Below are 20,418 nucleotides of genomic sequence, written 5' to 3'. Positions count from 1 at the left end.
TTAAAAATACATTTTGGCCTTATTTTTTTTTAAAGATTATTTATTTATTTGACAGAGAGAGGCACAGCGAGAGAGGGAACTTAAGCATGCAGAGTGGGAGAGGGAGAAGCAGGCTTCCCACTGAGCGGCAAACCTGATGTGGGGCTCGATCCCAGAACCCTGTGATCATGACCCGAGCCCAAGGCAGCTTCTTAATTGACTAAGCCATGCAGGTGCTCCTACATTTTGGCTATAAATAGAATTCAGCCTACAGACACTTAGTAAGGGCACATCATATTGCCAGACATTAGGGTTACAAAAATGAATAGCAAGAGGGCCACGTCAGTCACTCCTGCAATTGTGAGTGAATGTTTTTATTGTGCATATACATGTAGAAATAACCATCCCATAAGGGTTGCATATTCTCCTTTACACAGAAGCCAGGGGATAAGTTGTATGTTGAGTAAATAATTCAAAAGGGAAGAACCACTGTTTCTCCTTTCAATTTTTTTCTCTCCCCTTTATTCCGCTTTTACTTTTCAAGTAATATTACAGTCTCTTTGTTCCTGACTAGGCGCTGGTCATTTTCATCAGTCCTGTTCAGTGCATCAGTCCTGTGTGCATCGATTATGTCCTCCTGACCTTTCATCACTAATCGTAGCATTTTATACACAGTAGGCCCTCAGATCCCTGGCTGCCTATAAATATGATTTCTGTTTGGTTTTCTTTTCTTTTCTTTTTTTTTAATTTTTAAAATTTTATTTATTTCTTTGACAGAGACAGATCACAAGTAGGCAGAGAGGCAGGCAGAGAGAGGAGGAAGCAGGCTCCCTGCTGAGCAGAGAGCCCGATGCAGGACTCGATTCCAGGACCCTGAGATCATGACCTGAGCCGAAGGCAGAGGCTTTAACCCACTGAGCCACCCAGGCGCCCTCTGTTTGGTTTTCTAAGCCTACAGCTAAGATTACAAGCTAGGTTGTTTAACATATTGGGAGGGATAAGGTGAGAGATGAGAAATAAAGCCATTTGCTAATAGAAGGACTTAAAAAAAATCTGTGTACAGCCAAAGAGAAGATTCCTTTTTTTTTTTTTTTTTGAGATTTTATTTTTAAATAATCTCTACATCTAACATGGGGCTTGAGCTTACAGCTCTGAGATCAAGAGTTGCACGCTCTACTGACTGAGCCAGCCAGGCTCATGAGAAGAACTGTGAGAAGGTTCTTAGGGATATGTTTTCCCCTGCTGTCTGAAGTAGAGCATTCCTCTAAAAGTATTTGGAAGCTAAAATGCCGAAGTGAAGACGGAATTGTCATTAATTTATATGGAAAAATTTGTGAGCCTTCCCAGACCCCCCAGATCACCTCACATAGGCTTTTCTAATGCCTTAAGACACAGCTTGCTAATGGATGCACAAAGTAAAGCAAGGTCAAGCGCAGATGCTCACAGACACAGTTCAGAGCATTGACGGCTTCAGGTCAACATGCTGTGTAGTTCCCAGGAAAGTCGCTGGGTGGCGCCATTCTCGCTTCGGGACTGCGAGCCGCGTTTAGGATGGCTTCCTGCAAAAGTGATGCTGAATCCTCTTTTCGATTTTTTGTAAAAGTGAAAATCTTCTTCGCATTTCTTCCCGTTAGTTCATGAAAACAGGTGCTAATGTAGGGCTTTCGTTAAAGCGAAGTGGAATAAAGTGAGCTACGGAAAAGCGGGAGTACCTGTATTGCATTTTGGGCAGGATATTGACTCTCATTTGAGTGTTAGGGACATTTAGAAACAGAAGTATTTTAAGCCATAAAGAGTGTTAAATATGAAATATAATGGAAGGCGTATTTCTTCTGTCTGCTATTCTTACATGCCTGAATTACCATGACTCGGAAATTTACAGCAGCGGTTTTCCCTCCCCCCCCCCCTTTTCTTAGCTATAAGCATTCAGATGAAAACCACCTGACTTGCAGTGGACCCCCTATGGAAATTCCTGGAGAAGATACAGATAAGATGAATGTAACCTATACTTACTCCGTGAGATTTGAAGTAAGCGTTCCATGCCATCATCTTACTTTTGTTCCAAATCAAATATATAAATACTATATGTTCATTAATAGTAAAGCCTTAATTTCCATCAAGTTTTTTTATAACACAGCTAAGAGCCCAGGAAAGCAGGTAAGTTCTTTATATTAAAACTAGTCAGAGGACAATGGTGAAAGGAATTCTGTATTAAATCTCCCTTTCAGGTACTGTGTCAGATAACTTACTTTCTCTTATTTTAAGTGGAGGTTTGAAAGAAGTACTTGGAAAATCAGAGGAGTCTCACTTGGGGTCGGCAGGCTGTCGGGCTGCTCCAGTGGAACCTTAAAGGACAGAGTATCATGTAGTGAAAAGAGAGTCCTTTAAATTTTTTAAAAAATATATTTGAGAGAAAGAAAGAGGGTCCAGGGGCAAAGGGAGAGAGAATGTCAGGCAGACTCCCATGCAAAGCCCAGAGCCTGATGCAGGGCTCAGTCCCACAACCCTGAGATCATGACCGGAGCCAAAATCAAGAGTCAGATGCTTAACCGACTGAGCCACCCAGACACCCTGAAAAGCACATCCTTATTGGGCTCAGACTGACCTGTGGTTCAAGTTGAGGCTTGGCCGGTTGCTAGTGGTGTGAGCTTAGGTAAGTCATTTGACCTCAGGCTCAAATGTTTTTTCACATGTTATTTCATCCTCATTTTCAGAATATATAAAGACCTTAGCATGACACAGTAGGTCCCCAACATATGGCACTCATTATTGTTTTTACATCTCTCATTTGTCTTTTGTAAGTGGCTGTTTTTATGAAGTGGTCTGTATTTGGGGGCAGGTGGATAGACATACAGACTGACTATTAACATTCTAGTGAATAATTTATCAGCACTGTGATGCCCATGTTTCCCAAAGATTTTTCTGGAAATTCGTTGCTTCATATTTTTTAAATTAATTAATTAATTAATATTTATTTATTAAAAAACTTTTTTTCTTAAAATTTATTTATTTATTTATTTGACAGACAGAGATCACAAGCAGGCAGAGAGGCAGGCAGAGAGAGAGGAAGGGAAGCAGGCTCCCCGCTGAGCAGAGCGGCCCAACGTGGGGCTCGATCTCAGGACCCTGGGATCATGACCTGAGCCGAAGACAGAGGCCTTAACCCACTGAGCCACCCAGGCGCCCCTAATTATTTATTTTTAAAGATTTTATTTATTTATCCGACAGACAGAGATCACAAGTAGGCAGAGAGGCAGGCAGAGAGAGAGAGAGAGAGGAGGAAGCAGGCTCCCCAATGAGCAGAGAGCCCGATGTGGGGCTCGATCCCAGGACCCTGAGACCATGACCTGAGCTGAAGGCAGAGGCTTTAACCCACTGAGCCACCCAGGTGCCCCTATTTTATTTATTTTTGCTTTGTATTTTCAGAAGCGTTATGTGAAAAAGGGATTCTATGACGAGTTTACTTCAGATAAAGTTGAGTTAAATGATGTTAAAACAATGGCATCGAGAGTAGTCATTATGTTTGAAAGCACTGTGATTTTTCAGAAGATGATTAAGATACGTGGCATTTCATAGACAATGGCAGAACTCATGGATTATAATGTTCTGTAACATATTCAAGGGAAACACTGCCTGTGGTACCAAAAAAATATGCGACTTTGTAGAAATGAGATACAACACATGCTATTTTCACTCCGTGTTTATCATGGACATCTTTCCATATCAATAAATATAGAGTCACAGCCTTCTTTTTATTTACTGCCTGGCACATTTATTTAAAATTTTTTAAAGATTTCATTTACTTATTTGTCAGAGAGAGAGCAAAAGTAGGCAGAGGCTGAGAGAGAAGCAGGCTCCCCACTGAGCAGAGAGCCTGATGCGGGGCTTGATCCCAGAACCCTAGGATCATGACCTGAGCCGAAGGCAGCTGCTAAACAGACTGAGCCACCCAGGCATCCCTATTTTATTTATTTATTTGAGAGAGGGTGAGTGAGGAAGCATGAGAAGGGGCAGAGGCAGAGGGAGGAACAGACCCCCTGCTAAGCAGGGAGCCTGACTCAGGGCTTGATCCCAGGACACTGGGATCACAGCCTTAGCCAAAGGTAGATGCTTAACCAACTGAGCCACCCAGGTACTCCATTTTTTTAAAAAAAGATTTTATTTATTTATTTGATAGACAGAGATTACAAGCAGGCAGAGAGGCAGGCAGAGAGAGAGGAGGAAGTAGGCTCCCCGCTAAGCAGAGAGCCCGATGCGGGGCTCGATCCCAGGATCCTGAGATCATGACCTGAGCTGAAGGGAGAGGCTTTAACCCACTGAGCCACCCAGGCGCCCCTGGGCACTCCATTTTTAAAAGTTTTTTAGACTTATTTTTATTTTAGAGAGGGGAGGGTGGGGAGGGGCAGAAAGAGAAGGAGAAAGAGTCAAGCAGACTCCATGCTGAGCGCAGAGCCCCATATGGGACTTGGTCCCATGTCCCTGAAATCGTGACCTGAGCCAAAATCAAGAGTTGAACGCTTAACCGACTGGGCTGCCAAGATACCCCCTACTACATACACACAATGTGTAGGACATCGTTGATTTCCTTAGTGTACTATTGATAAAAATGACTCAGATGTCTAATTTCTAATTACTATAAACAATACATTCTTATTTGTTTTCTTGTATGATTACCTCCTAAAGTTAAATTCTTAGCAGTAGGCTTATTTAGATAAAAGGATGTACATATTTTGTCCAACCAACTGAGCCACCCAGGCGTCCCAAGGATGTACATATTTTGATAACAGATTGCCAAATTTTTGTCCAGACAAGTTGCTGGGCCTGAGGATCTGCTGTTTCCTCACATATGCAGCAACATTAGGTTTTTGTCAATTTTAAAAAATCTTTCTTCAGAATTTTAATTCTGTGAGTATGTCAAAGGAAGATTGATTCATACTAACCAAACTCCTAAGGGTCCAATGTATAAATCAGAATACCAACTTATTAATTTACAAGGAGAAATAAAAGTGCCTAGCAGACCACACCATTCATGTGAGCTGGTTAGCACATCTGCCTGTTATAATGATATGTGAAAAAGCGAATAGAAACAGAATAGAATGAATAGAAAGTTTCATGGTGAGCATAGGACCCCAGAGCAAAGGGAAATAAGGTATTGAAAGATGATATTCATGGCACTCTAGTGCTCTGCTTGCCCATGGACCAAATGTTCATATTCATGAGTTAGGGACTCAGCCCTGGGCAGTATTAGAGGTGCTTCACCAAAAGATTAACTTTGGGGCTCTCCTTTTATAGGGAAAACCTTTTATGACTATACAGATCCATGTATTTCTGTTTTTAGTTTTTTTTTTTAAAGATTTTATTTATTTATTTGACAGACAGAAATCACCAATAGGCAGAGAGGCAAGCAAAGAGAGAGGGGGAAGCAGGCTCCCCGCTGAGCAGAGAGCCCAATGCAGGGCTCGATCCCAGGACCCTGGGATCATGACCTGAGCTGAAGGCAGAGGCTTTAACCCACTGAGCCACCCAGGCGCCCCTGTTTTTAGTTTTGTTTTAAAGACTATATCTCATATATGTTTTTTATTATATTTTTTATTAACATATAATGTATTATTAGCCCCAGGGGTACAGGTCTGTGAATCGCCAGGTTTACACACTTCACAGCACTCACCATAGCACATACCCTCCCCAATGTCCATAACCCCACCCCCCTCTCCCTACCCTCCACCCCCATAACTCTCAGTTTGTTTTGTGAGATTGAGAGTCTCTTATGGTTTGTCTGCCTCTCGAGCCTGTCTTGTTTCATTTATTCCTTTCCTACCCCCAAACCTCCATGTTGCCTCTCAACTTCCTCATATCAGGGAGATCATATGTATATCTCATCTTTTTAAAAATTTATTTATTTATTTATTTCACACAATGAGAGAGAGAGAGAGAGAGAGATCACGAGCAGGCAGAGAGGCAGGCAGAGAGAGGGGGAAGCAGGCCTGCTGCTGAGCAGAGAGCCCAATGTGGGACTCGATCCCAGGACCCTGAGATCATGACCTGAGCTGAAGGCAGGGGCTTTAACCCTCTGAGCCACCCAGGCACCCTATATCTCATATAAGATTTTATTTATTTATTTGACAGAGAGAGATCACAAGTAGACAGAGAGGCAGGCAGAGAGAGAGGGGGAAGCAGGCTCCCTGCTGAGCAGAGAGCCCGATGCGGGACTCGGGCCCAGGACCCTGAGATCATGACCCAAGCTGAAGGCAGCGGCTTAACCCACTGAGCCACCCAGGTGCCCTGTATCTCATATTTTTGATTCTGCTTTGATTATACTTAATTTTGTATAAAAGGCTTATTTCTTAAAGCTTTTGATGTGCTTTCTTTTTTTTTTTAAGATTTTATTTATTTATTTGACACAGAGAGAGATCACAAATAGGCAGAGAGACAGACAGATAGAGAGATGAGGAGAAGCAGGCTCCCTGCTGAGCAGAGAGCCCCATGCGGGACTCGATCCCAGGCCCCTGGGATCATGACCTGAGCCGAAGGCAGAGGCTCAACCCACTGAGCCACCCAGGCGCCCCATTGATGTGCTTTCTTGAGACCAAACCCTAATCATATTATTTGGGATTAAGTCTCAAATTTTTTCAAATATTTACAAATTGTGCTCAGTTTGTATCATTTCCAAAGATGCCTGACAGCCATCAGAACATGATTTTTCCTGGGCGCCTGGGTGGCTCAGTGGGTTAAGCCGCTGCCTTCGGCTCAGGTCATGATCTCGGGGTCCTGGGATCGAGTCCCGCATCGGGCTCTCTGCTCAGCAGGGAGCCTGCTTCCTTCTCTCTCTCTCTGCCTGCCTCTCAGTGTACTTGTGGTTTCTCTCTGTCAAATAAATAAATAAAATCTTAAAAAAAAAAGAACATGATTTTTCCTAATCCCATTCTGAAAGCAATTCCAGGTTGGGGATGGCTTGCTTTTGTCCCTCTAGATCACCTATGTGGTTATATCCATTTTTTAAATGAGGATCCTGATGCCCAGCGAGGTGAAGTAATTTTCTCAGGATCATAGCTGGTAGGAGGTGGAAGTGATATTCAAACTCAGATCTGCCTGGCCTCCAGAGTCACAACTTTTCTACTCTATTATTCTGCCCTTCAACGTTAAAGGTCAGTTATGTTTCTGTCCACAGAGTTACTGCGAAGAAAATGAGAAGCTTTTGCATTAGAAATGTGTGTGTGTATGTGTGTGTGCGCGTGTGCACCTGCGTGTGTGTGTACTTTAGATCATCCAGCTAGAGGTCAAGATTACTTGATCCCACATCCTGCAGTTCACCCAAAATACAATTGGTTAAAAAAAAAAACAGGCAATTTACTAGTCCGATAAGTATAGTCCAGTCAGCTGCCTGATCTTGGGATGAAATGCAGAAGTGTAATCTGGGGGAAGGGATGAAATACACTCAAGAAGTTAAAATAAACTTTCCCCGGTGATCAAGAATATTACTAAGTGTCTAAGTTACTGTCAGAAATTGATCAAAGAACGGAAGCCCTTCTACATATTTATCTCTTATTCATCAACTGTTAAAAATTTAAATGTAGAAGGGAGGCGCCTGGTTGGCTCACTCAGTAGAGCAGGTGACTCTTAATCTCAGGGACATGAGTTCAAGCACCATGCTGGGCACAGAGCCTACTTAAAAAAAATAAATGTAGGAAGCCTTATGTTTACAGTAAAAGCCAAGGGAGAACGCTTCTAAATTGAAGTCCAGATTTATATCAGGAGCCTACATGACATCTGGCCGTCAGGAAGCAACCGTGGCTATCCAAAGCTGAAGTATAAGTTCAGATGCAGCTATATCAAATGGGGGGAGTATGGAGAAATTGCCTTATTTGGGGTTAGGGTTCAACCCCTTGTTTCTTTTTTTTTTCATTTTTCTTTTTTTAAAAAACATTTATTTATTTATTTATTTATTTATTTGACAGACAGAGATCACAAGTAGGCAGAGAGGCAGACAGAGAGAGAGGAGGAAGCAGGCTCCCCGCTGAGCAGAGAGCCTGACGTGGGGCTCGATCCCAGGACCCTGGGATCATGACCTGAGCCAGAGTCAGAGGCTTTAACCCACTGAGCCACCCAGGCACCCCTCATTTTTAATTTTTTTTTAATTTTTAAATTTTTAAAATAAACATATAATGTATTATTAGCCCCAGGGGTACAGGTCTGTGAATCGCCAGGTTTACACACTTCACAGCACTCACCATAGCACATACCCTCCCCAATGTCCATAACCCCACCACCCTCTCCCTCCCCCTGCGTCCCCCCAAGCCACCCTCAGTTTGTCTTGTGAGATTAAGAGTCTCTTATGGTTTGTCTCCCTCCCAATCCCATCTTGTTTCATTTATTCTTTTCCTACCCCCCAAACCCCCCATGTTGCATCTCCACTTCCTCATATCAGGGAGATCATATGATAGTTGTCTTTCTCCGATTGACTTACTTCGCTAAGCATGATACCCTCTAGTTCCATCCACGTCGTCGCAAATGTCAAGATTTCCTTTCTTTTGATGGCTGCATAGTATTCCATCGTGTGTGTGTGTGTGTGTGTGTGTGTGTGTGTGTGTGTGTGTGTATCACATCTTCTTTATCCATTCATCTGTGATGGAACATCTAAGTTCTTTCCCTATTTTGGCTATTGTGGACATTGCTGCTATAAACATTCTCAATCCCTTGTTTCTTAACAGGCCTCTATCCTGGAAGCCCAGGGCTTCTGGGGAATTCTCTCCCTCTCCTGTTGAAGCTCATTTAGGGTGCTTAGAAGGCCCTTGGCTTCAAGAAGTGGCACAATGGAAAGAACCAGACATGTCTGATTTGAATTCTGGCTCTGACATTTACTAGCTGTGTGAACTTGGGCGGGGTACTTTGTGCCTATTTTTCCTAATCTGTAAAATGGGCATAAAATCATCATCTCCAGTGATTACTATCCAAGATATGTGAGCTCACATAAAACGTTTAGCACGGGGCCTCGCCGTAGTAGACACGCAATGTTTCTTCTTCCTTCTTGAGGATACAGGAGCCCGTGATTCCTAAGTATCTCACATGACAATGGCTCATGCGTGCAGAGAGCACGTGGAGCCACCATATTCTTGGTCTGAACACCAGAATGTTGCTGTTGTAGGTGGGGGAGGGTTGTCAAGAGGAGTGGTGTTGTATAACTCTTCTGCCGTTCATTTTATTGTCTTTAGTTGAAAAATGATTTTTTTGAAAACCCAGTGACAGTGATATACATCAGCATTTTCCAAAGCGCATTCCCTAGGACACTAGTCAAACAAGTTTGGAAAACTCTGCTCTCTAGCTTCACAAAGCCCATCAGTAAAATACTTAAAAGTCCCCTAGGGTGCCTGGGTGGCTCTGTCAGCTAAGCGTCTGCCTTTGACTCAGGTCATGATCCCAGGGTCCTAGGATCGAGTCCCGCATCGGGCTCCCTGCTCAGTGGGGAGCCTGTGTCTTCCTCGTCACTCTGCCCTACACCCCTCACCCCTCGCACTCTCTCTGTCTTTTTAAAAAGATTTTATTTATTTGACAGAGATCACAAGTAGGCAGAGAGGCAGGCAGTGACAGAGGGGGAAGCAGGCTCCCTGCTGAGCAGAGAGCCTGATGCGGGTCTTGATCCCAGCACCCTGAGATCATGACGTGAGCCGAAGGCAGAAGCTTAACCCATTGAGCCACCCAGGCGCCCCTTCTTAAATAAATAAAATCTTTATTAAAAAAAAAGTCTCCTAGTAAAGTGACCTTTTGACTGAGTCTAACCCAGCATTTTATATCTACACTTGGCTCTGGAGTCCTCTTCTGGAGTATGATTTTTTAAAAAAGATTTTATTTATTTATTTGACAGAGAGAGACACAACGAGAGAGGAAACACAAACAGGGGGAGTGGGAGAGGGAGAAGCAGGCTCTCTGCCAAGCAGGGAACCAGATGTGGGGCTCCATCCCAGGAGCCTGCGATCATGACCTGAGCCCCCCAGGCGCCCTCTTCTGGAACACAATTTATGTTGCATAGTGAATGTCCCTTCGGTTTTCCCAAGTGTACGTGGTTGTTGCATCTTGGAGTAGCTCACAAAATCTTATTGAACTCCTAACACAGCTTGAACTTTCAGTGCAAATAAGCAAAGCTTCCCACGCTGGTAACTGTAATATAAAAGTGCACTATGGCTTGTGCAGGATTTTGTCAACTCGCTGGGCTGACATCATCATTTTTTGAAATGCTTCGGTGGTCATGACTATTTGAAGTGGAAATTGAATTTAAATTCAGAAACCACTATTTTTCACCCTCCAGTCCAATAATCGATTCAGGTCAATGTTATCAGTGGGTGTTAAAATTGGAGGTGAATGAGTACTGGGGAACTGGTCACTCTCACAGTAGCAAAGTATGATGACCACAGACGACTTGCTAATTGCAAATGGGAAAATAGAAAAATAAGTGAGTGGATAAGGAAATAAGTGAATATGAGCTCATACCAGTAACTCAGACCTAACCTAGTACTGTGGGGTTCCGGCTAGCCCTTTCCCCTCGCTCATTGGTCATTCTCTGACTCTGGCCTATCGTCTACCGTGTGTTGACTTATTTGTTCAACCCTAGCATACATGTAGTGTCTGTAACCTATACCCCTGTGAGAGACACAGTTATTAACTAGAATGCCATATTTGTTTAGCACTTGTTTTGGTAAAGCAATACCTTGTGTTCTTTTATCTTGTACCAAGTCTTTGAAATCCAGCGTATATGTTACACTTAAAGCTCATCTCCCTTCGGACCAGCCACATTTCTGGTGCTCAGTAGCCACAGGTGACAAGTTGCTGTCATCTTGGCAAAGATCTAACCCTCCCCATTTCCTGGGAGTTACCCCTTTGGTCCATGCTTCTGCATGTTTTCCCTCTTTTTTTTTTTAATATATATTTCTAAAAGATTTATTTATTTATTTGACAGATAGAAATCACAAGTAGGCAGAGAGGCAGGCAGAGAGAGAGGGGGAAGCAGATTCACGCTGAGCAGAGAGCCCGATGTGGGGCTGGATCCCAGGACCCTGGGACCATGACCTGAGCTGAAGGCCGAGGCTTTAACCCACTGAGCCACCCAGGCACCCCTGTTTTCCCTCTTTTTGCTGCTTCTCACTCCCAGTACAGAAGATCCCACCAGGTCCTGTGACATGGATTGATTCCAGGCCCTTGGTTGGGCAAACCACACCGTCTCACCCTCGTACATACGGTGGAAGCCTTTCATGTACCTCTGGCACACAGAGTCCTTCTCAGGGTCAGCGGGGGAGGGGCACGCACAATCCGGACACAGAGGTGGGGCCGGGGGACATGGACAGGAAGCCAAACTTCATGCATATGTCAAGCCATGCAGTAGCTGGGGCTCCTCGGCCACCTGGCTTGTGGCCCCCCTCCTCCTGGCCTCCCTCTATCGCCTTAGACCTCCTTGTATCTCCTGTACAGCCACCTGCAAGCTGTTGTTTGGAAGCAGAGCCCATGGTCATCGGCTGAGACTGTGGGCCTAAGCCCCTGCTTAGGCAGCTACTGGCTACAGAAAGGTCCAGAGACAATACAATTTTTATTTTATTTATTTATTTTTAAAGATTTTATTTATTTATTTGACAAACAGAGATCACAAGTAGACAGAGAGGCAGGCAGAAAGAGAGGGGGAAGCAGGCTCCCTGCTGAGCAGAGAGCCCGATGCGGGGCTCGATCCCAGGACCCTGAGATCATGACCTGAGCTGAAGGCAGAGGCTTTAACCCACCGAGCCACCCAGGTGCCCCGACAATACAATTTTTAGTTAAAAAAATTCTGTGGTTTTGGTTATTAAATTAAACATCTTGTGTACTTTATGTTTTCGGAAAATGACTCATGTTCCCAAAGGGGTATAAGGTTGGGAGTTTATATAACAAATTTGTTCAGAAGTCATTGAAGGATGGGTCATAAAGTTAACATCAGAGCGAAGACCTTTCATTCATCCATTTAGATGACAAATATTTATCAAGTGCCTATTGTATGCCTGGCATGGGGATTTTTTGAAGTACTTAGTCTAACTTCATTTCTCACAATAGTCCTCTGAAAGCAGGTACTATTTTAAATCTCCATTTTATAGAAAATAAAACTGAGACTCACAGAGGGAAAGTCACTTGCCCAAGGTCATGGCTGTAAAGGCTAATAAAATCAAAATTAGTTTGACTAGAGTAGAGAGTCCACGCTGTTAACACAGCCTCTCAACTACACGGTGTGACCTTAAAATGGTAAAGAATTATTGTGGGCGGGGCGCCTGGGTGGCTCAGTGGGTTAAAGCCTCTGCTTTCGGCTCAGGTCATGATCCCAGGGTCCTGGGATCGAGCCCCACATTGGGCTCTCTGCTCAGCAGGGAGCCTGCTTCCTCCTCTCTCTCTGCCTCTCTGCCTACTTGTGATCTCTGTCTGTCAAGTAAATAAATAAAATCTTAAAAAAAAAGAATTATTGTGGGTGAATTGTCCAAGAGGACACTATAAGATAGGCGCCTTGAGCTGGGCTTCAAAGGACACTGCATGTGATTTGGATGAAAGGGACAGAGGTGTGCAAGGCATTGTGGGAAGGCCAATGGACTGAATTAAGAGACCCAGATTTTACAAATTTGGAGAGGAGGTGGGGTAAGGCTTTTAGGATAAGATTGTGCATGGTGTATGCGGAGAACAGCAAACAAACATCCAGTTGAAACAAAGTGTTGCTTATCCGATCATCAAAGGACATTAAGTGCATTTAGGTGCTGGTTTGTAATGGCCAAAAAGATTCAGTCTAACACTCTAGACTTTTAAGTGTTTATATAGTATTGGTAGAAAGGTCAGAAAGATAGACATGGGTCAGATTTTGAATGGCTTTGAGTGCTAGGCTAAGGTGTTTTTATTCCCAGTACTTTTATTTCAGAAACTTACTGTTTTTATACCACCAATCAAATTTTTTTTTTTGTTTCATTCTAATCCCAGTACTTTTAGCTATTTATGTGAATTATATAAGCTTTATTTGTGGGCTAACCTGGGACCCTGGCCACATTTATAGCATTTTTTTCTTTTCTTTCCTTTTTTTTTGGTTTAATTAATTCATTAATTTACTTATTAGCTTTGCTTTTTTTCCTCCAAAATATATTCCTAACCGACACTGCCACCCAGGCACCCCCTCCAAAATATATTCTTGATTTGTAGGCAGCATGGGCCACTAACTGAATTGAGAAATGGAATATTTTGGTATTTTGGCATTCTCTTGCCTCAAACTCATCCTGGGACTTTGAGGAGGTTTATTTGCCTGTCTGGACTCTAGTTTCCCCATAATAAAAGCGAGGCTTGACAACGGATCAGTAGTTCTCAACCCTATCACATTGATGTCCTCTTTTATTTATTTAAAAGATTTTATTTATTTGAGAGAGACAGCACTGGTGTGAGTGATGGGGTGGGAGAGGGGCAAACAGACCCTGTGCTGAGCTTGGAGATCCATGTGGGGGCTCAGTCCCCCAGCTCTGAGATCATGACCCAACCTGACACCAAGAGTCGGACATGCTCAACCGACTGAGCCACTTAGGTGCCCCTGATGTCCTGTTTTAATATCAAATGTTTTTGTGGTCTCCCTTTACTACTGTGAATTCATATTTATAGATACTAAATGATGGAACCTGTCTATACACGTAGTTTCAATAAACATCAGTATAACAGCCTAGCTATAATATCAAATAAACAAAAAGAAAATAACTTCTAATAAAATAACATGTAATTCAGTACATATATCAGCTTGTCAGATGCATGTGCCAATGAGTATAATCACTATAAATGTGATTGCCATGGAGGCAGATGAAGATGAGAATACTGTGCATTGGTAGCTCATATTTCCACATGAAGACAGGAGTCTCTGAAATGCTGATCAATTTCGGTGAAGTTGCAAACCAGGGACGCCTGGCCGGCTCAGATGGTAGGGCATGCTATTCTCAGTCTTGGGCTTGTGAGTTTGAGCCCCACATTGGGCTGAGAGATTACCTAGAAAAAAAATACTGTTAAAAAAAAAAAAGTTTTAACGGACATCTGGGTGGCTTTGTCAGTTTCGCGGCTGCTTTTGGCTCAGGTCATGATCCCGGGGTCCTGGGATCAAGCCCCGCATCCTGCTCCCTGCTCAGCGGGGAGCCTGCTTATCCCTCTCCTTCTGCCTGCTGCTCCCCCTGCTTGTGCTCTCTCTCTGTCAAATAAAAAGTTTCAAACCAGGGACGCCTGGGTGGCTCAGTTGGTTAAGCAGCTGCCTTCGGCTCAGGTCATGATCCCAGCATCCTGGGATCGAGTCCCACATCGGGCTCCTTGCTCGGCAGGGAGCCTGCTTCTCCCTCTGCCTCTGCTGCCATTCTGTCTTCCTGTGCTTGCTCTCTCACCCTCTCTCTCTGATAAATAAATAAAATATTTAAAAAAATTAAAAAAAAATTTAAAACCAAACATAATACTGTTTTCCCTCAACTACATGGTAGTTGCACTCCCCCCAAAAGTCATTGTATATTAAAAATGCATAAAGGTACTTTAGCTATAAAATGGAACTTGATTCTAGGCACAGATCATAATCCTTTAAAAAATAATAAAAAATTTTAAAGATTTTATTTATTTGAGATAGAGCGCGATCGGGAGAAGGGATGAAGGCAGAAGGAGAAGCAGGCTCCCCGCTGAGCAGAGACCCTGATGGGGAACTTGACCCCAGGACCCTGAGATCATGACCTGAGCCGAAGGCAGACACTTTTTTTTTTTTAAAGATTTTATTTATTTATTTGACAGAGAGAGAGAGAGATCACAAGTAGGCAGAGAGGAAGGCAGAGAGAGGAGGAAGCAGGCTCCCTGCTGAGGAGAGAGCCCGATGTAGGGCTCAATCCCAGGACCCTGGGATCATGACCTGAGCCGAAGGCAGAGGCTTTAACCCACTGAGCCACCCAGGCGCCCCCAAAGGCAGACACTTAACCGACTGAACCACCTCAGCTTTCCACAGATCATAATCATAAGCAGTCTTTCCCTCAAACCATATTGGGTGGCGCTTTGGAAGTTTTTCTCAATTTGTTGCTGTGTTGGTCTCCCAATGCCCTGTAGGAAGTCTGGCGTTCTCTGCTGCAGAATGCTGGAAATATCCATACACATTTTCATTTGACCTCCTAGGGGGTGCTGCTCCCCATGTTGAAAAACATCTGGACTAGAAGAAGCCCTAGTTGTCTGCCCATTTGATTCTTGGAGCCCCTGCCTGATTATTTATTGAGTGAGATCCATCATGGGACACTGTGTCAGGACTCTAGAAGTCCTGTGTGTGTGTTTCCAACTTGGCTTATTATGTCTCCAGTATAGACAACATTAAGGACTTGTTTTAGGGGAATTTGCTATGTCTAAGAAAACATGAATGTTTTCTTTGAAACTCTGGCATGGAAAGAAGCAGAATAACTCATTAGTTTTCTGTGGATTAAGGAAATAGGTTTCACCACTTAGTTATCTGTCTGCTTTTGTCATTTTGTTCTCAAATGTGCTGTAGGATTTTTAAATGGTTTCTTATTCTCTTAGGGAGGAGTAATATGTGTTATGGTCTGTTATTTCCAGCAGATGGCAGTGTTGGGTGCAAAACTATTAGGTTTAACAAATGCAGATTTTTCCAAGATCTCTTTGTATTTAAAATCCAAACTTCCTGGCGCATATTTTAAAATATTTGTCTGTTTTGAAAGACTTGATATGAGTTAACATGCTTAAGGCAATGGATAGACTGGTGAAGAAGATGCCTGTAATTCAAATTTTTACAAATTAAGTCACATTTTACTGTAGAAACAATATTTTAATAGAATGGCTTAGATACATGCTTTCATGCAATGAATATTTAACCCTTCCCTTGATTTGTCTATGAATTCTGATTTCCTTATAGGTTTTTTAATTTTTTTTTTAAGATTTTATTTATTTATTTGACAGAGAGAAATTACAAGTAGATGGAGAGGCAGGCAGAGAGAGAGAGAGAGGGAAGCAGGCTCCCCGCCGAGCAGAGCCCGATGCGGGACTCGATCCCAGGACCCCGAGAGATCATGATCTGAGCCGAAGGCAGCAGCTTAACCCACTGAACCACCCAGGCGTCCCAGGTTTTTTAATTTTAATATTTATTTTCTTAAAGATTTTATTTATTCATTTGAAAGAGAGAAAGCCCAAGAGGAGCAGTAGGCAGAGGAAGAGGGAGAAGCAGGCCCCCTGCCGAGCAGGGAGCCTGATGCCTAGGCTCTATCCTAGGACCCTAAAATCATGACCCAAGCCAAAGGCGGACGCTTAACCGACTGAGCCACCCAGGCACCCCTCCTTATAAGTTTTATTTATTTATTAAAAATATTTTATTCATTTATTTATTTGACAGAGCACGCACAAGCAGGGGGAGCAGCAGGCAGAGGGAGAAGGGGAAGCAGGCTTCCTGCTGAGCAGGGAGCCTGATTCGAGACTTGATGCCAGGACCCCAGGATCATGACCTGAGCCAAAGGTAGATGTTTAACTGACTGAGCCACCCAGGCACCCCTCCTTATTGGTTTTAAATAATGATTATCTTGAAACAGTTTCAGACTACGGAAAGATGGTCAGAACAATGCAAAGAACTCCCGTAGTCCCTTTAATCAGATGTCCCAATCATTGCCATTTTACTCATTTTGCTGCATTCTTCACCCTCGTGTGTCCATTAGCCTTAGTCTTTCTCTGAATCTTTGGAGATCTAGGTGTTCCAACACCCCCAAACACTACAGAGTCTTTCTCCCAAACAAGATCACTTTCCTACTAGCATAGCGTACCACTAGCATAGTGATTCCAAATCAGGAATCTGCATCGGTATCTCATTCCCATCTGGTCCACATCCGTCCATTCAAATGTCACCAGTTGGCCAAAAATGTCACTTTTTCCCTTTGTGGTTTGAGATCCTATCCAGGAGTGTGTGTTGTTTAGTTTGTGATCTCCAATCCAGATTGGTTCTTTCTCTGTCTTCCACATCCTTGAAATTTTTATAGAGCCAGGACTTGGCAACCTGCAGGATGATCATTAATGTCTGATGGTTCTTTATGAACAGGCTCAGGCCACATTCTAGGCAGAGATTACATGGCAGAAGTGATGTCGCACATTAGGTCGCATGTGATGTAAACCTGCCTTGTCACTGGTTAATCACGATCTTCTGGTCATCAGCTTTTTTTTTTGGGGGAACGTTTCTTTCTTTACTCAGAGAATTTTTTTTAAGATTTTATTTATTTATTTGACAGGCAGAGATTACAAGTAGGCTGAGAGGCAGGCAGAGAGAGAGAAGGAGGAAGCAGGCTCCCTGCTGAGCAGAGAGCCTGATGCGGGGCTTGATCCCAGGACTCTGGGACCATGACCTGAGCCAAAGGCAGAGGCTTTAACCCACTGAGCCACCCAGGCGCGCCTACTCAGAGAATTTAATACAGCTGTTATGCATTGTGAATAAGGCTTAAACTTCCATGGCCGTTTCTTTTTTCTAAAATATATCCTTTGTAAGCAATTTTCCAAGAAATGCTTCTGCAGAGTCATTGCAGAAATGCAGTATTCGAATGTCCTTTGGAAATGGACCTAAAAGGGAAGATTCTTAACAGTTCTCATAGTAAATTTTTATTTTTTAAACTGAGCTGATGCTGCCCTTTTTGTAAATATACAGTAACATTTCTTTTAGTCATTGACAGTGTGGAAAAAGTTCCATACCCCTGAGTGCAAAACTTAAATGTCTAAGGCTTATCCCTGTAAGCAATGGGAATCAATTAAAACCATGTTGGATGGAAAACATTTTTAGATGTATGATGGCTTTGTGATGTATGTATGATGACTACTTGAAACATTTGTTGACACAGTTTGGGGGTCAGTAGCTGTTTGGTCATCAGCTTTTAACTAAAATCCACTGCTGAATCAAACCCCAATTAAAATCTATCATTTGGATTTTTAAAAATTTTTATTTTTTTAAGTAGGCTCCACACCCAGTTTGGGGCTTGAACTCACAACCCTGAGATCAGGAGTCACATGCATGTTCTACCAACTAAACAAGCTAGGTGCCCCTTGTTTTTTTTTTTTTTTAATATATTTATTTATTTATTTATTTGACAGAGAGAGAGAGAGAGAGAGAGATCACAAGTAGGCAGAGAGGCAGGCAGAGAGAGGGGGGGCGGGAAGCAGGCTCCCCGCCGAGCAGAGAGCCCGATACGGGGCTCCATCCCAGGACTCTGGGATCACGACCCAAGCCAAAGGCAGAGGCTTTAACCCACTGAGCCACCCAGGCGCTCCGAGTATCATTTCTTGATCTCAAGGTTGAGTTCAAGCCCCATGTTGGGCTTGGAGCCTACTTGTGGAAAAAAAAAAAAAAAAAGCAATGCACATTGAGTTTCTCCATACTCCCAACTCTAAACTTCAGAAAAAACACCTAACAAAAACCTACTTTTATTTTATTTATTTTAAAGGTTTTATTTAGGGACGCCTGGGTGGCTCAGTTGGTTGGGCGGCTGCCTTCGGCTCGGGTCATGATCCCGGCGTCATGGGATCGAGTCCCACATCGGGCTCCTTGCTTGGCAGGGAGCCTGCTTCTCCCTCTGCCTCTGCCTGCCTCTCTGTCTGCCTGTGCTTGCTCTCGCTTCTCTCGCTATGACAAATAAATAAAATAAAATCTTAAAAAAAAAAAGTTTTTAATTAATTAATTAATTAATTAATATTTATTGGACAGAGATAGAGAGTGGGAACATAAGCAGGGGGAGTGGGAGAGGAAGAAGCAGGCTTCCCATCCAGCAAGGAGCCGGATGTGGGGCTTGATCCCCGGACCTTGGAATCATGACCTGAGCTGAAGGCAGCTGCTTAACAACTGAGCCACCCAGGCACCCATATTTTATTTTATTTTTTTAACTTAAATTCAAGTAAATAACATATAATGTACTACTAGTTTCAGAGGTAGAGGTCAGTGATTCATCAGTCTTCTAGAACCCCCAGGGCTCATTATATCCCGTGTCCTCCTTAATGCCTGTCACCTGGTTACCCCATTCCCGCACTCCTCTCCCCTCCGTGAACCCTCAGTTTGTTTCCTAGAGTTGAGTCTTTTATGGTTTCTGTCCCTCTCTGATTTTGTCTTACAAACACCCAATTTTAAATAAGTCATTTCAGACATTACTTGATCAATTTGTACCAGCATTTTCCTTCTGCTGAGAGCATGTTATTGATTTGAGGGGTGATTACTCTGTATTAATGGTGTAAGCATTTATTGGGGTTACTAGTTAAGATCTTCATCTACTGGGGATATTTTGTAAGAAAGCTACTGACAGTTTGAGTTTGATCACACATCAGCAGAAACAGCTTGATTGGTAATTGTATTTTCTTGTGGTTTATTCAGTGTTGAAAATTACAATATTTGAAAACAAAACATCTTTTTATAAACTTGTTGCCATTACATCTCAAAATACTCAAGGTATAAAAATGTAGGGATAAAAAAAAATGTAGGGATGCCTGGCTGGCTCAGTCGGAAGAGCGTGGGACTCTAGATCTCGGGGTTGTGAGTTCGAGCCCCACATTGAATGTACAGATGACTTTAAGTTAATGAATAGTCTGTTTTATTTTTGTTTAATTTTTATTTATTTGAGAGAGAGAGAACGTGCTCAAGTAGGGGGAGGGGCAGAGGGACAAGCAGACTCCCTGCTGAGTGGGAAGCACAACTCAGGGCTCGATCCCAGAATCCTGAGATCATGACTTGAGGTGAAGGCAGATGCATACATAATCAACTGAGCCATCCAGGAGACCTTAGATAGTCTGTTTTTTTTTAAAAAAAGGTTGCGGCTTCTGGGGAATAGCGGCGAGCTAAGATTACTTTCTTCCTAGTCTCTTCCCGAAATGAAGAGGAGTATCAGTTAATAAAAGATAAAAATGCCAGGTTACGTCTCATTATTCCACGAATTTAGTAATAAAGAAATAGAGAAAGTACATGCAGAATAACTTTCTGCCTGTTTTAGGATTATAACCAGGAAAAAGGTCAGTGACAGTCGGTCATGTAATTATATATTTTTGTTTTTTAGGAAAACAGAAGTATCAGGTGGGCATCTAGATGGGATTATATTTTGGAGTCCATGCCTCATACCAACATTCAGTGGTTTAGGTAAGTACTTTATTTTTATTTTTTAATTAATTAATTAATTTTTGGTAATCTCTACCCCCAATGTGGGGCTTGAGTCATGACCCTGAGATCAAATCTCACGCTGCTCCAACTGAGCCAGCCAGGTGTCCCTATGTAAGTAGTTTATGACACAAAGAATACATAGTTTAAGGGAGGGAGATGTAAGTATTTATTTGTATCATATATATATATATATATATATATATATATATATAAGATTTTATGTATGTATTTAACAGAGAGAAAGCACATATAGGTGGGTGCCGTATTTTTATGTGTTGATTATTGAGTGAGTG

The 20,418-nt window shown here is 42.8% G+C and overlaps 1 protein-coding gene across 1 annotated transcript in view; it reads left to right on the top strand.

Moving 5' to 3' along the window:
* The window catches only part of LOC132007709 (transmembrane 9 superfamily member 2-like), a 60,827-nt gene that overhangs the window by 29,109 nt on the left and 11,300 nt on the right, over positions 1–20,418 (top strand). The window contains exons 7-8 of the mRNA XM_059385974.1: positions 1,896–2,007; positions 20,025–20,104. Coding sequence (XP_059241957.1) covers positions 1,896–2,007; positions 20,025–20,104 — 192 coding nt within the window. The remainder of the gene's footprint in view (positions 1–1,895; positions 2,008–20,024; positions 20,105–20,418) is intronic.

The sequence above is a fragment of the Mustela nigripes genome, chromosome X (genome assembly GCF_022355385.1).
Source record: "Mustela nigripes isolate SB6536 chromosome X, MUSNIG.SB6536, whole genome shotgun sequence".
NCBI lineage: Eukaryota > Metazoa > Chordata > Mammalia > Carnivora > Mustelidae > Mustela > Mustela nigripes.
This window is presented reverse-complemented; position numbering and strand designations above follow the sequence as displayed.